Below are 14,997 nucleotides of genomic sequence, written 5' to 3' on the forward strand. Positions count from 1 at the left end.
CGGTACAAGATAGGCTAGGGTGCACAAATATGGCTTACTAAAATCTTGTCAAAATTTTCAGTCTCATCTATATGAGAAATTCCATTGGCTTGCGATTACTATCCATTTGAATAAATGGAAAGCTGTTTTGTTAAGCATGTAGTTTTTAAAGGGAAGTGATTTTCATCATCTTTTTAATTCTTTTATTTATAGACAATTGAATTAAATAAATCAAACACAATTAACGGATAAGAGTAAAAGTGGCATTTGAGATAAAAATAAGTTTGTGTTTATTATTATTATTTTTGGGTAAAGATGTGTTTATTATTTTCCCTTAGCTAAATAACCAAAATGGTTCATGAGATTTGCATAACTCATCACTTTGGTCTCTAACATTTCAAATCAATAAAAGTGGTTCCTGAGATTGTCCACCATCCATCATTTTGGTCATTTCGTTAAAAACTCCGTTAAGTGTCCCGGAGCTTTTGGCCGGAAGTTTGGGCAATTTTCAAAGCTTCGTAACTCAATCGTTTCTTAACCAAATTTGACCCATAATATATCAAAATGAAGATAGGAAAGTGTAGAATAAGATTATACTTATATGGAAGCCCAATGGCTGCTGGAGATGGCCGGAAAATAGCCTTAAAGTTGACTGTTCAGAGGGAAAACTGGAAAACTCGCCGGAAAATCATACTTTGCGACGAGATGAAGAGAATGGTGTCTTTTTATATGGCTAAATCTCCGTGGTTTGGCCAGAAAACGGCTCAAAAGTGGCTTTCTTGGTCTCGAGTTAGCCACTTCAAGCTGTTTTTCGGCCAAACCACGGCTATTTAGCCGTCTAAAAAGGTGTCATTCTCTTCATCTCATCGAGAAGTATGATTTTTGTTTTTGAATCACTTGATTTCGTTGAGTATTGAAGAAGTTATAAACGTTTAATGTTTACCCAGTTTCCGGCGAGCTTTCTAGTTTTCCAGTTTTCCCTTGGACTAGTCAACTTTAAGGCTATTTTCCAGCCATTTTCGGCAACCATTGGGCTTCCAAATAGGTATAATCTTATTCTACACTTTCCAATCTTCATTTTGATATATTATGGGTCGAATTTGGTTAAGAAACGATTGAGTTACGAAACTTTGAAAATTGCCCAAACTTCCGGCTAAGAGCTTCGGGACACTTAACGGAGTTTTTAACGGAATGACCAAAATGCTGGATGGTGGACAATTTCAGGGACCACTTTTATTGATTTGAAATGTTAGAGATCAAAGTGTTGAGTTATGCAAATTTCAGGAACTATTTTGACTATTTAGCACTTTCCCCTTCAAAGGAATGAAATAAAAATTACTTTGGACTGAAAAATAGAGAAAGAAAACATATTTAAAAGTGAGTTACACGCATGGAAAGAGTGGATGCTCTGCTCACACGCAAGACTTCCCTCTTCCTCTTGTAATAAAATGTCAAAAAAAAAATAAAATAAAACATATTATTGAAAAATAGGAAAACAGAACAAGAAAAAGGAAAGTAAGAGAGAGACAAAGGAAAGGACGACTTGGTGACTGAGAGGAAGAAGTGGTCTTTTGTTTCCTGCGTCCTCAATTCCATTCGATCTTCCTCATCCGACTGCTGCCCTCGATTTTGTTTGATTGAGGTACGTGCTTCTCTCATCTGATCATCCATCATTGGAATTATCCAAGTACATGGGTTTCCTCGAATTTTGATGCCAGCTTCTGAATCCCTTTTTTTTTTTTTTTTTTTTTTTTAGAATACTTTCATGTTGTGTGATTTCCTCTCAACCCTTTTCATTTGAATGAGCTGTCGATTCTGCTCAGATTATTTCTTTAAATTGGTTTTGGGTTTGCTGTTGTTTGATTTCGCATATGTTGGCGTATTATTTTTAACAATTAGTGTATTTCCCTAAATGTTTTTCTCGATTGAGTCGATTTGGTGGTGTTAATCAACCTAAGACATACTAATCTTGGTTCCCTTAGATTTCGGGATTTCATCCTTATTAGATGCTAGTCGTAGGGAGTCCTGTCCTGTCCTGTCGTCTGCAGTGCAGTTTCCACATATATATGGTATTGAATTGGACGTTACAGTAATCATCATATGTATAATTCTGTATTTATGCTTCCAAAACAAAACCCAATGATGGGCTTTTTGCTCCTCATTTGATTCAACTTGGAAAACCGTCTACTTACGATATTTTGTGGGTCGATCTTGGTTTCAGGGTTTCGAAAGAGAGAAGGGGGTATTGAGTTCGAAATTTGATATTTTGTATGTGGAACAAGTAGTGCAACTTCGAGGAATTTGCTTTTCTCTGAGGGAAGAAAATGTTGGAGGGCGGCGCCAAATTCACTGGAATTATTGGTCTAAACAACCATGATAACAACTATGACGATTTGTCACAAGGATTCTACCTCAAACTCCAGGAGGGCGAAGGTACCAACATGTCCATCGACAGTATGCAAATGAGCAACGACGGAGGCTCTGTGGCCATGTCTGTAGACAACAGCAGCATTGCTTCAAATACTAATGATTCCCACACTCGAATCTTGAACCACCAAGGGCTGCGGCGACGTACTAAGGATAACTACTCTGTGCAACAGAGTGTTAATCCCCGAGGAAGAGTCACACATGCTCTAAGTCATGATCAACTGGCTCGAGCTCTATTGGACAGCCATTCCTTGACAGAGGGGCTTGAGGATTATGAGGACTGGACAATTGACTTAAGAAAGCTAAACATGGGTGAAGCTTTTGCGCAAGGTGCTTTTGGGAAGCTATACAGAGGTACCTACAATGGCGAAGATGTTGCCATCAAACTTTTGGAGCGGCCAGAAAATGACCCAGAAAGGGCTCAGGTGATGGAGCAGCAGTTTCAACAGGAAGTCAAGATGCTGGCTAATTTGAAGCATCCAAACATAGTTCGTTTCATTGGTGCTTGCCGTAAACCAATGGTTTGGTGCATTGTAACAGAGTATGCTAAGGGGGGTTCAGTTAGGCAGTTCTTGGCGAAGCGGCAGAGCCGATCGGTTCCATTGAAATTAGCAGTCAAGCAAGCTTTGGATGTCGCGAGGGGGTTTGCGTATGTTCATGGGCTTGGTCTGATTCACAGGGACTTGAAATCTGACAACCTGTTGATTTCGTCTGACAAATCTATAAAAATTGCTGATTTTGGAGTTGCCCGTATTGAGGTGCAGACAGAAGGAATGACTCCAGAGACTGGGACATACCGCTGGATGGCACCGTAAGACTTCTAAAGCTTTAGCTGAAATATCTTATCCTTTGTTGCTGTCATTGGTTCATCCACTTGATATTATCTTCTATTGAATTCTCAATTCTCACTCTTGCCTTTTTTTAGACGACTTTAATTTCAGTATGTGACAGTTGTATGAAATCCTTCCAGCTAAGTATACTTCTTGTTTGGCAGATATAAATGCGCATTAGCTTTCAGTTACTAATATTTGTTGTGTTCTCTGCTTTGGTCTTTTGTCATTGCTTGTTAGTAGGCATGTACCCCGTATCTGATTTTGCTTCTATTTTTCTCGTGTTTTTATTTTTATTTATTGGGTCTCTTTGTTGCTTGTTAGTAGACGTGTACCACGTTGGAAACATTTTAAAAAGTTTCGTGTGGAATTGTACGTTACATAATTTAAGTAAAAAGATTTGCTGACAACTTTTTTTAACATTGACTGAAATGGGTTGTCTATGAAAATCATGCTAGCAACTCTCACATAATATGTAGTTTTGGGTTCATATTTAATTGGTTGTATGATGAGTACTTTTCCATGGAAACGGCAGAAATAGATTTTTAGTCGAAAATTTTCATATATTCACCTAGGATCATGTTGGTTTGCTCCTATACACTATGATAACGAGGGATTCATTTTGTGTCATTTTGTTCCCCCAACTATCCTTAACCTCTTATACATGAAAAACTCTTAGTTATGAGAATATCTTTGTTTTTCCATACTTAAAAAAGAACCTGATGCTGTTCTTTGATTATTTCAATATTTTGTTTAATCCCCCCCCCCCCCCCGGGCTTTTCCTTCCCTGCAGATATTATCTCTATTTTATCATATTATTCCTTTTCTGTTACTTTATATTTACTATGCCCTGTTGCATGAAACAAACAAAGTCACACGTGTCTTGCCCCTCTTGTTGGTGGATGAATAGTTCTGATTTTGCTTGCATTTCTTGAGATTTAGATTTAGAGCGTCTCTGTCTGAGAAATTCATGAAGTTCTATTGGAGAGTACGTTACTAGATATTTACCACTCCCTGTTGCATGAAACAACCAAAGTCACACGCTTCCTCTTTTGCCCCTCTTGTTGGTGAATGATAGTTCAGATTTTGCTTGCATTTCTTGAGATTTAGGTTTAGAGTGTCTATGTCAGAGAAGTTCTTGAACTTATATTGGAGAGTACTTGTCTTTTTCCATAATGAGCGATACACTAAGGTTCTTTGTTTCTTTTTTTTTTGTTCTGGACAACATAAATTCACATCTTTGAAGTGAAAGACATTGACTAATATGTGTTTGTGTCTCTCAATGATTTTCATTGTGGGTCTCCTCTGAACCATATCTTTTTTTGTTAAAGATTTTCCTTGTGTCTCTGCTAGTGTTTCCTTGAAATAAATACTTGTTCAACAATAGCCTGGCAATGCATTGGTTGCCTCAACAACCCTTTGGCATTTTTGATACTATAAGGAGACTCGATCTAATTTGTGACATGTGAAAACATGTACACTGTAAAGAAGCATGTTTGATAGTAACCAAGATAATTTAAATCGGACCATGATTCATTGCTGTCCGTTATACAAGATAGTTGCACATAACTCAAACTCATTCAAAACATTTCTGCATCCCCTCCCAAAAATACAGAAATAAGAAAAGAACCAGCCTAGAATAACTTTTTCCAAGCAACTCATAAGTCAATCAACTGAAATTGAACCATAATTTGGTTCCAGAACAAGTCAGAATAATATTGGGGATGGAGTTCATGCATAAGAGCAGTTGTGGTGCGTCATTCATCTTAGTATCTTACAACCCTGAGTTGATGTGGATAAGTGGGTTGTGAATATAGGTGCATTGTGAGTCTATCATGCACTGTTTGAGGACCATCGGTTGAACTCAGAAAGGATACCAAGCACAATGTCAGTGTTCCTGCCCTGGTTCCCTGGTGGGTCATGGTGCTGGGTTGTTTCTGTTTCTGGTACTGTTGTAGTCACTTGTGGGAAAGGTTGTATTGAGAAGGCGGCTCTTTAGGTTGAACTTTGGGTTCTTCTCTCATATCACAGGAGGGCATGTGTTAAAACCGCTCTCGATGATGGAGACACATGTGATGCATCTTTGTTTGTGCTCTTATGTTGTTCTCTTTTTAGAAGAAAGAAATGGAAAAAGAAACTTGCGGTTAGATGGAAACACATATGATGCATGTATGGTTGTGTTAGTGGGAACGTATTGGACTGTTGAATGGATTATGACTGCAATGGTTGTGACATGTGGACGTGAAGTTGGGGTATATTATTTTGATTCTGGAGTCTATACTGTGTACTCAGGTGTTGGAAAATAATTTGACTCTTGAGTCTATAGTTACATGATTAATATGTGATGCACTGTTTGAAATATATAGATATTAATTTTATATTCTGAAGGTAGCTCAAGTGCTGTAACCCTTATTTTTTCTGCGTATGATGGAATTTAAAATTGAAGTCCACTTCCATAATGGTTTTGTTGTTGTAATTTTTTTCAGGTCGTCCTTTTTAATAATAATTTTGATTTTACATATTTTAGTTAAAATAATTCATTTTCCTGCGGGGCAAGAAGTGTCTCCCATATGAAAATGTTGGTATCAGCGACTAGTATCTATGAAACTAGGATCGATTAACTAACTACTTAATTCGTTTTGTGACTTTATCATGGCTGGATGTTATCAGTTTCATTAATACATAGGTTGTTGGCATGGATACCCCCTATAAGCGGCTACACAATTGCACTCATTGATTTTTTGTCTGTGTGCAGGGAGATGATCCAGCACAGGCATTACACACAGAAAGTTGACGTTTATAGCTTTGGGATAGTTCTTTGGGAACTTATAACAGGGATGCTTCCATTCCAGAACATGACAGCAGTACAGGCAGCATTTGCAGTTGTTAATAAGAGTGTCCGCCCTAACATTCCGAATGACTGCTTACCTGTTCTTTGTGAGATTATGACGAGGTGTTGGGATGCAAACCCTGATGTGAGGCCATCCTTCACTGAAGTCGTGAGAATGCTCGAGCATGCAGAGACTGAGATCATGACGACTGTTCGCAAGGCCCGGTTCAGGTGTTGCATTACCCAGCCAATGACAGCGGACTGACCCCAGAAGAAAGACTGGAAAAGAAAACAGTAATGAATAGCAAGATAAAAGAGGAAAAAGGAAATGGAAAGGGGAAAAAGAGGGGGGGGGGGGGGAGAGAGAGAGAGAGAGAGAGAGAGAGAGAGGGTAATTATATTGTAAGCCTTGTGTATTTATCAGGTTTCATTTATTTATTAAGATAGATAAGGAATTGGTATTAAAAAAATATTTGGTTTTTGAGGTTTCTATTTGGGTTGAGCGAGTTTCTGACGCTGAAGCATGAGTAATAGAAAAGAGGAGAATTGAATCTGATCATGTATATGATTATGGCATGCATTGTATTCCCCTGTTTTGAGTTTTCTTTAGATTCATGTTGTAATGATTATGGCATGATTTGATCGTCCCTTTGCCTTTGTTGCCCCAACTTCTATCAACTCCTCCTCCTCCTTTGTCATCTTTCATTAATTTGGAGCACCAGCTTAAAATGAAGCGACAACATTTCAAAACTGATCAACATCATTGAACGCCTACTTATATGATAACACTTTGAACAAAAAAAACAAACTTATATGATAACACTTTGAACAAAGAAAAAAAAAACCTTATATTATAACACAAGTGAATGAGAGGTTTTTTATTGCTTTTTCCTTTGTGGGGCCCAAAGACCAACTCGTTGATGTTCTTACTAAGGTTGTGTCTAGTGGTGTGTTTTTCAATTCGATTGACAAGTTAGACATGCATGACATTTTTGCTCCAACTTGAGAAAAAGTATTGCTAGTTGTATGTATATATTAGTTAAGTAGTAGATAGGCTTATTGTTCCACATCAACAAAATACCATGTAACAAGACTTATATCCCTACATATACTACACATTAGAGAATAATAAGATAAATATAGGTCAACTAAACTCTATTAGCTTTCCATCCTATCTATTTGAAAAAGGGGACATCATGTTTCTAAAACAACATAAAAGATCATGTACTAATCTTTAAATAGCACATATCAAAGTTAAGCCTAGACATAACTTCCTTACGCACAACCAAATAAAGAGATGATCATATTTATCATCTAAATTAGTAGTTAACTCTATCCAGCTATCAAATTTTTTTTTTGAAGAATATCCAGCTATCCATTAATCTTTTTTTTTTCAAGTAGTTTTTATAGGAATGGAATATTTGGACATAAAAATAGAGACAGAATACATATTTGAAGAAAGTTGAGTTTGATGCATGAAATGGGTGCGTGCTCACACGCACGCCGACCGTCTTGTAATAAATAAAAAAATAGAAAAAAGGAAAGTGAGAGAGATAGAAGAAAAGACGACTTGGGAGACTGAGAGGAAGAAGAGGTCTTTGTTTTCTGCGCCCTCGATTCCATTCGATCTTCCTCCATCCGACTGCTGCCCTCGATTTTGTTTGATTGAGGTACGTGCTTCTCTCATCTGATCATCGATCATTGGAATTATCCAAGCACATGGGTTTCCTCGAATTTTGATGCCGGCTTCTGAATCATTTTCCTTTAAAAAAAAAAAAAAAAAAACTTTTCATTTGAATAATCTGAGGTGTCGATTCTGTTCAGATTCTTTCTTTAAATTGGTTTTGGGTTTGCTGTTGTTTGATTTCGCATATGTTGGTTGGCAGTTGGCGTATTGTTCTTAACAATTAGTAAATTTCCATAAATGTTTTCTTGATTGAGTTGATTTGGTGGTTTTAGTCAACCTAAAACCTACTATTCTCGGTTCCCTTAAATTTCGGGATTTCATCCTTATTAGATGCTAGCCGTAGGGAGTCCTGTCGTGTCTTTCGGTAGTTTCCACATGTATATGGTATTGAATTGGACATTACAGTAATCATCTCAGAATTCTGTAGTTTTACTTCCAAAACAAAACCCAATGATGGGCTCTTTGCTCCTCATTTGATTCAACTTGGAAAACCGTCTACTTAAGGTATTTTGTGGTTTGATCTTGGTTTCAGGGTTTCGAAAGAGAGAAGGGGGAGTATTGAGTTCGAAATTTGATATTTGTATGTGGAAAAAGTAGGGCAACTTTGAGGAATTTGCTTTTCTCCGAGAGAAGAAAATGTTGGAGGGCGGTGCCAAATTCACTGGAATTATTGGTCTAAACAACCATGATAACAACTATGATGATTTGTCGCAAGGATTCTACCTCAAACTCCATGAGGGTGAGGGTACCAACATGTCCATCGACAGTATGCAAACGAGCAATGATGGAGGCTCTGTGGCCATGTCTATAGACAACAGCAGCGTTGCTTCAAATACTAATGATTCCCACACTCGAATCTTGAACCACCAAGGGCTGCGGCGACGTACTAAGGATAACTACTCCGTGCAACAGAGTGTTAACCACCGAGGAAGAGTCACACATGCTCTGAGTAATGATCAGCTTGCTCAAGCTCTACTTGACAGCCATTCCTCGACAGAAGGGCTTGAGAATTATGAAGAGTGGACAATTGACTTAAGAAAGCTAAACATGGGTGAAGCTTTTGCACAAGGTGCTTTTGGGAAGCTATATAGAGGTACCTACAATGGTGAAGATGTTGCTATCAAACTTTTGGAGAGTCCGGAAAATGACCCAGAAAAGGCTCAGGTGATGGAGCAGCAGTTTCAACAGGAAGTCAAGATGCTGGCTAATTTGAAGCATCCAAACATAGTTCGTTTCATCGGTGCTTGCCGTAAACCAATGGTTTGGTGCATTGTAACAGAGTATGCTAAGGGGGGTTCAGTTAGGCAGTTCTTGGCGAAGCGGCAGAGCCAATCAGTTCCATTGAAATTAGCAGTCAAGCAAGCATTAGATGTTGCAAGGGGGTTTGCTTATGTTCATGGGCTCGGTCTGATTCATAGGGACTTGAAATCTGACAACCTGTTGATTTCTTCTGACAAATCTATAAAAATTGCTGATTTTGGAGTTGCTCGTATTGAAGTGCAGACGGAAGGAATGACTCCGGAGACTGGGACATACCGCTGGATGGCGCCGTAAGACTTCTAATGCTTAGCTGAAATATCTTATCCATTGATTCTATCATTGGCTCATCTGCTTTATTTTATCTGTGGGCACATTTCATGGCTTTTATTGGCTTTGTCATCTTCTATTGAATTCTCAATTCTCAGTCTGGTCTTTATTAGACAAGATTTATTGCAGTATGTGACAGTTGTATGAATTTCTTACAGCTAAGTGTACTTATTTTCTTGCAGATATAAATAAGCGTTAGCTTTCCGTTACTAATATTTGGTGTCTTCTTTGCCTTGTTCTTTTGTCGTTGTTTCTTGTAGACATGTACCCCGTATCTGATTTTTCTTGCAACTTTTTTTTATTAATTTTCCGGTCTTAGAAAAAAAAGAAGAAGCATATGGTGTATAGCATTTCAAAAAGTGGAATTGTAAGTTACAGAACTTAAGCAAAAAGATTTACCTACTACCTTTTCTATCATTGGCTGAAATTCCAACGATTCCTAAAACCTATTCAAGCAACCCGAATATTCCAATGATACGCTCTTTCCATATTTTATCACAAAATACTTTAAGGTTGAATGTGAATTTTCTTGCGTCGTCTCTTGCCAATCGTCCACCATTGTCTTTTCTCTAATTTTTGCCACTTTAATCAACCTCTATTTTGTCCTACATCAGGTTGTCTATGAAAATCATCCCAGGATTCTAGGAATTCTCTTCACATAATGAGTATGTAGTTTCGGGTTCAAATCTAATTGGTGGTATGAGTACGTTTCCGTGTAAACGCTAGAAAAGGAAAAAGAATCTAAGTAGATGAAAATTTTCATATATTCTTCTACCATCATGTTGGTTTTGCTCCTATACACTATGAAAATGTCAGGTTCATTTGGTATCTACCACTTTGTCTTTCCCCAACTAACCTTAACCTCTTATACGTTGCAAACTCTTAATTATGAGGATAATCTTTCTTTTTGCATACTTAAAAAGAACCCAGTACTGTACTATGATTATTTCAGTATTTTATTTAATTTACCGCCACAAAGTATATCATTATTGTCTTTAATTGATTTTTTCATGTTATCCCTTTTTTGTTACTGTATATTTACTATTCCCTGTTTGAAACAAGAAAAAGTTATACGTGTGTCCACTCTTGCCTTCCCTTGTTGGTGGATGAATAGTTAATATTTTGCTTGCATTTTTTTGAGATTTAGTTGTGTTTATGTTTGTGATGTTCTTGAGTTTACTTATATTAGAGACTACTTCTCCAAATGAGTAAAATCAGCATTGAACTATTTTTGGAATGTTTCAAAAAAAAATAATGAATTTGCCATTTTCCAATATCTGCTTATAATAATTTCAATCATATATGACGTTCTTCTCTTGTTCCATAATGTGCAATACATTTAGGTTCTTTGTTTTCTTTTTTGTTTTGGAAAAATAAATTTGTGTTTGAATTTGAAATGAAGGACTTTGACTTGTACATGTTTGTTTCTCTGCTGCTTTTACCTTGTAAAACTAAATCCTTGTACAACAATATCCAGGCAACAATTTACTTGCTTCAACAACCCTTTGATATTAATGATACTATAGTAAGATTTGGTCTAATTTAGGACATGTGAAAACACGTATACTGTAAAGAACGTACCATGTTTGACAGTAACCAAGAGAATTTCACTCAGCCCATGATTCAACCCCCCCCCCCCCCCCCCCCCCAAAACAAAAAAAAGAAAAAAGAAAAGGAATCAGCCTAGAATAACTTTTTCCAAGCAACTCATAAGTCACTCAATGGAAATTGAACCATAATTTGGTTCCGGAGTAAGTAAGAATAGCATGAAGTTCATGCATGAAAGTCTGATGGTATCATGCACTGTTTGAAAAGAGGTATGAGGATCATTGGTTGAATTCAGAAAGGATACTAAGCTCAATGGCTCATACTGTTGTCATCACTTCTGGGAAAGGTTGCATGGTTGAACTTTGGGTACTTCTCTTAGCACAGGAGGGCATGTGTTACAACCGTCCTCGATAACTTGCTCTGAGTTGTATGGTGTACTTTTTTTAGAGAAAAAGAGGAAAAAGAAACTTGTGGTTAGACAGAGACCCATATGATGCATGTGTGGTTGTGCTAGTGGCAACTTACTGATCTATTGAATGGATTATGACTGTAATGGTCGTGACAATGTGGATATGAAGTTGGGGTCAAGTAATTTGACTCTGGAGCCTATACGCAGATGTTGGAAAAGTAATTTGACTCTGGAGTCTATAGTTATATGGATAATATGTGATGCACTGTTGGAAATTTTTAGATATTGATTTTATAATTTTAAGGTAGATCAAGTTCTCTAACTCAGTCTTGTGTTTGCATATGATGTAATCTACAATTGATGTCAAATTCCATAATGGTTTTATTCTTATAATCCTTTCCCCTTCTTCCTAATAATTTTTTTAACTACATATTTTAATTAAGATAAGTCATGTTCCTGTGGGGCTAAAAGCGTCTCCCATTTGAAAATGTTAGCTATTAGTATCTATAGAACTAGCACCTGTTAACTATCTACTACATTTTTTATTTTGTTTGGCATGTTGTATGCCCTTAAAGTGTATCATATGAACTATGGGTAGCATTGCACGATTGATTATTTATTTTATTTATTTATATCTTGGCAATTATTACCAGCTTCTGTGCTCGTTTGCAACTATAGCATGGCAGGATGTTTTGAGTTTCCTCAATACATACATTGTTGGCATGGATGCACCTATAAGTTTTTTTGTGTGGGCTTCTTAATTGCATTGTTTGATTGGTTGAGTGCAGGGAGATGATCCAGCATAGGCATTACACACAGAAAGTTGACGTTTATAGCTTTGGGATTGTTCTTTGGGAACTTATAACGGGGATGCTTCCATTCCAGAACATGACAGCGGTACAGGCAGCATTTGCAGTTGTCAAGGGTGTCCGCCCTATCATTCCAAATGACTGCTTGCCTGTTCTTTGTGAGATCATGACGAGATGTTGGGATGCAAACCCTGAAGTCCGGCCATCCTTCACTGAAGTCGTGAGAATGCTCGAGCATGCAGAGATAGAAATCATGACGACTGTTCGCAAGGCCCGGTTCAGGTGTTGCATTACCCAGCCAATGACAGCGGACTGACCCCTGAAGAAAAATTAGAAAAGAAAACAGTTATGAATAACAACATAGGAAAGAAAGGTGAGAGAGAGAGAGAGAGAGAGAGAGAGAGAGAGAAGGTACCGTAATTATATAGTAAGCCCTGTGTATTTATCAGGTTTCATTTCTTTGTTAAGATAGATAAGGAATTGGTGTCAAAAAATATTTTGGTTTTGAGGTTTCTATTTGGTTGAATTTCTGACTCTGAAGGATGAGTAATAGAAGAGGAGAATTGAATCTGATGGTGTATATGATTATGGCAGGCTTTGCATCCCCTGGTTTATATCAATTACGTTCATTTGCGCTGTGCGCATCAAATTATCAAGCTGAGTAATTAAAACTTGTGGGAGCTATGCTGATAAACAATTGCAGGTTATTAAGCCTTAAGCTAGAACAACTAGAAACACTTGTCATTTTGTCCTCTTTGTAATCTGGCTGCCATGCATAAGAGTTAAATCTAACTCGTCAAACCATGGACTCTGCTTGGGTGTCCCAACATTCTTAAGAGCCTTTCAAACGACGCTGTTACACTTGAATCCTGAGCCGAAGGTGAGCTGCCAAATCCGACCACCCCTCTTGATCTTTGAAGTTGCCTCTAAGTAAGCGAGTTCGTACCAAACACTACTACTAAAAGTGTCTCCAAATCGCTCCAGGGTTTTCCTGGATGCCTCCATGTAGTCCTCCGTAAGCTCTAGGTTCTTCTGTATTTCATTGAGCACCTTCTCGCTAGTTGCCAATATGCACACGTGCTCGAAGGCAAGCTTGTAGTCAGGAATGTAAGGCTTGTAATTAGTTTTCTTCTTCCTGAAGAGCAAATTGGTGAGGAAATGGAATTGTTCGCTGACGGGGAGAACGAGGGGGCCGATAGTGGTGATGTTGGCCTTGAGTGCGCGGCCGCCAACCTGAATCACGTCTTTGCTCATCGACACTCCTTGTGTGCCCTCTGCATCTTCCTTCAAATGTATGCTGTTGAAGCTCCTCTCATCCATGCCTTTGTGAGTTCGAACCAGCTGCATCGATCGCCCACCATTAAGATCAAATCACTAAAATCTACGTGTGTGTATATATACATATATATACCTGTTTGAGTTCATATTTGGCATGCCATCGATCGAGACTGGAGCTAGAGAGCAGCATGGCGGCCGCCCCCATTCGAAGGAAGCAATTAGAAAGGAGCAGATCGAAATCATTGCCTTTGTACCATGTATAGCACACAGCCTCCGTGCTGACCACCAGTGCATATGAGCCAGGATAAGCATTTAAAAGGTCTTTGGCAAGATCAAGGGCTACGATTCCTGCAGCACAACCCATTCCACCAAGGTTGAAGCTCTGTACGTTAGGCCTCAGCTTGAAATGGTTTATCACAATGGATGACAGCGATGGGGTCGTATTCAGAACTCCACAGTTCACCACGAGGATCCTAATGTCCTTTGGGCGGACTTTGGTGGCTCCGAAAAGGTCATTTATGGCCCCGAACATCACCATAGCTGCCTCTTCTCTTCCGTCCTTCAGATTTATCTTGTAATCTGGGCAGAATACCACTCGGGGCATGTACGTCTCTTCGCCTATGCCGGAACTCTTGAGCACTCGCTTTTGAAAATCAATGGCAGCATAGTTGAAGTTGCCCGAATTTCTCACTAATTCAATGAACCCCTCCTTTGAGATCTTTGATTATTTAGTGGTGCACGAGCGAGCCAGCGTGAAATGAAATAAAAACATTTCAAAAGTAATCAATAACATTGAACATCAACACATAAATGTATGTGTAGAAGTACATTATAATACTTAAGAGATCATTTGGTAATTATTTCGTTTAGTTTTTAGTGTTAAAAAAAATGAAAACTGAAAAGAAAATAGTTATCAAACAACGTTTCAATATAGCTATTGTTGGTATATAATATATGTAACATGCATGTATAATTAATTACCTCTAGTTTATTTGGTGGACGAAAACAAGCAAAATCACGTAAATATATAGAACGAGACGTCAAATCTAGATAAATATGTAACAATATTCCCAATGGTCCCAAGACGAAGAAGAAGAAGAAAGAGGAGGAGGAGCTTCCACTTTCTAATTTTGGATAATTATTTGGAAACAAATATTCTATGATGATGGTCTGTTTGAGGTTTCCTATATTTCAGCAGTACTAGTACTACTCAAGAGAACAATCAGAAGTGGTGCAGTGAACAAGTAGAGCCTATGCTGTTGACATGTGGCTCGATAGAAACCTTGGTCAATTACTTTGTATTGGTTGTTCTTATTTTTCTCTCCATCACAAACTACATTTATGGCTTTACGTACTAAAAGGGCAACCATTTGTTTTGTAATAAAAGGAGCTCGCGTAGAAATAATTTGTGTGAGCCAAATTTGTGAGATTCTCTTTGTACATTTGTTACCTTAATCAGTTAATAAATTGTGAGTTATTTCTTTCATTTTATTTGTTCCATTTGGTGCTCTAGCACAACAATTGGTATCAGAGTCACTAGGCTCATTCGTATCAAAGTTTGTATTTGAAACCTGTTTGACAAATATGAGTGATCAATTGGAATTAGGAGGCGC

The 14,997-nt window shown here is 37.9% G+C and overlaps 3 protein-coding genes across 4 annotated transcripts; 2 read left to right on the forward strand and 1 right to left on the reverse strand.

Moving 5' to 3' along the window:
• The first annotated feature begins 1,393 nt into the window (after positions 1–1,393).
• Positions 1,394–6,714, forward strand: LOC103421795 (serine/threonine-protein kinase STY13-like). Of its 2 annotated transcripts, none has more exons than XM_029100722.2 (3): positions 1,394–1,621; positions 2,201–3,217; positions 5,992–6,714. In XM_029100722.2, exons 2-3 carry the CDS (start codon positions 2,304–2,306, stop codon positions 6,329–6,331), a joined length of 1,254 nt encoding a protein of 417 aa, XP_028956555.1. In that variant the 5' UTR covers positions 1,394–1,621; positions 2,201–2,303; the 3' UTR covers positions 6,332–6,714. The 2 variants fall into 2 exon arrangements, with proteins under 2 accessions (XP_028956555.1, XP_070676461.1); XM_070820360.1 differs by lacking the exon at positions 1,394–1,621 and adding an exon at positions 1,933–2,048.
• An 822-nt stretch (positions 6,715–7,536) lies between these two features.
• LOC103411594 (serine/threonine-protein kinase STY13-like) lies at positions 7,537–12,686 on the forward strand. Its single transcript, XM_070820361.1, has 3 exons — positions 7,537–7,736; positions 8,286–9,303; positions 12,086–12,686. Exons 2-3 carry the CDS (start codon positions 8,390–8,392, stop codon positions 12,420–12,422), a joined length of 1,251 nt encoding a protein of 416 aa, XP_070676462.1. The 5' UTR covers positions 7,537–7,736; positions 8,286–8,389; the 3' UTR covers positions 12,423–12,686.
• Positions 12,687–12,768: 82 nt separating this feature from the next.
• On the reverse strand, positions 12,769–14,101 carry LOC103429304 (3-ketoacyl-CoA synthase 15). Its single transcript, XM_008367451.4, has 2 exons — positions 13,518–14,101; positions 12,769–13,447 (listed from the first exon to the last, which is right to left on the reverse strand). Exons 1-2 carry the CDS (start codon positions 13,986–13,988, stop codon positions 12,950–12,952), a joined length of 969 nt encoding a protein of 322 aa, XP_008365673.1. The 5' UTR covers positions 13,989–14,101; the 3' UTR covers positions 12,769–12,949.
• Positions 14,102–14,997: the final 896 nt, after the last annotated feature.

Source organism: Malus domestica, chromosome 04 (genome assembly GCF_042453785.1).
Source record: "Malus domestica chromosome 04, GDT2T_hap1".
In the NCBI taxonomy this organism is placed as follows: Eukaryota; Viridiplantae; Streptophyta; class Magnoliopsida; order Rosales; family Rosaceae; genus Malus; species Malus domestica.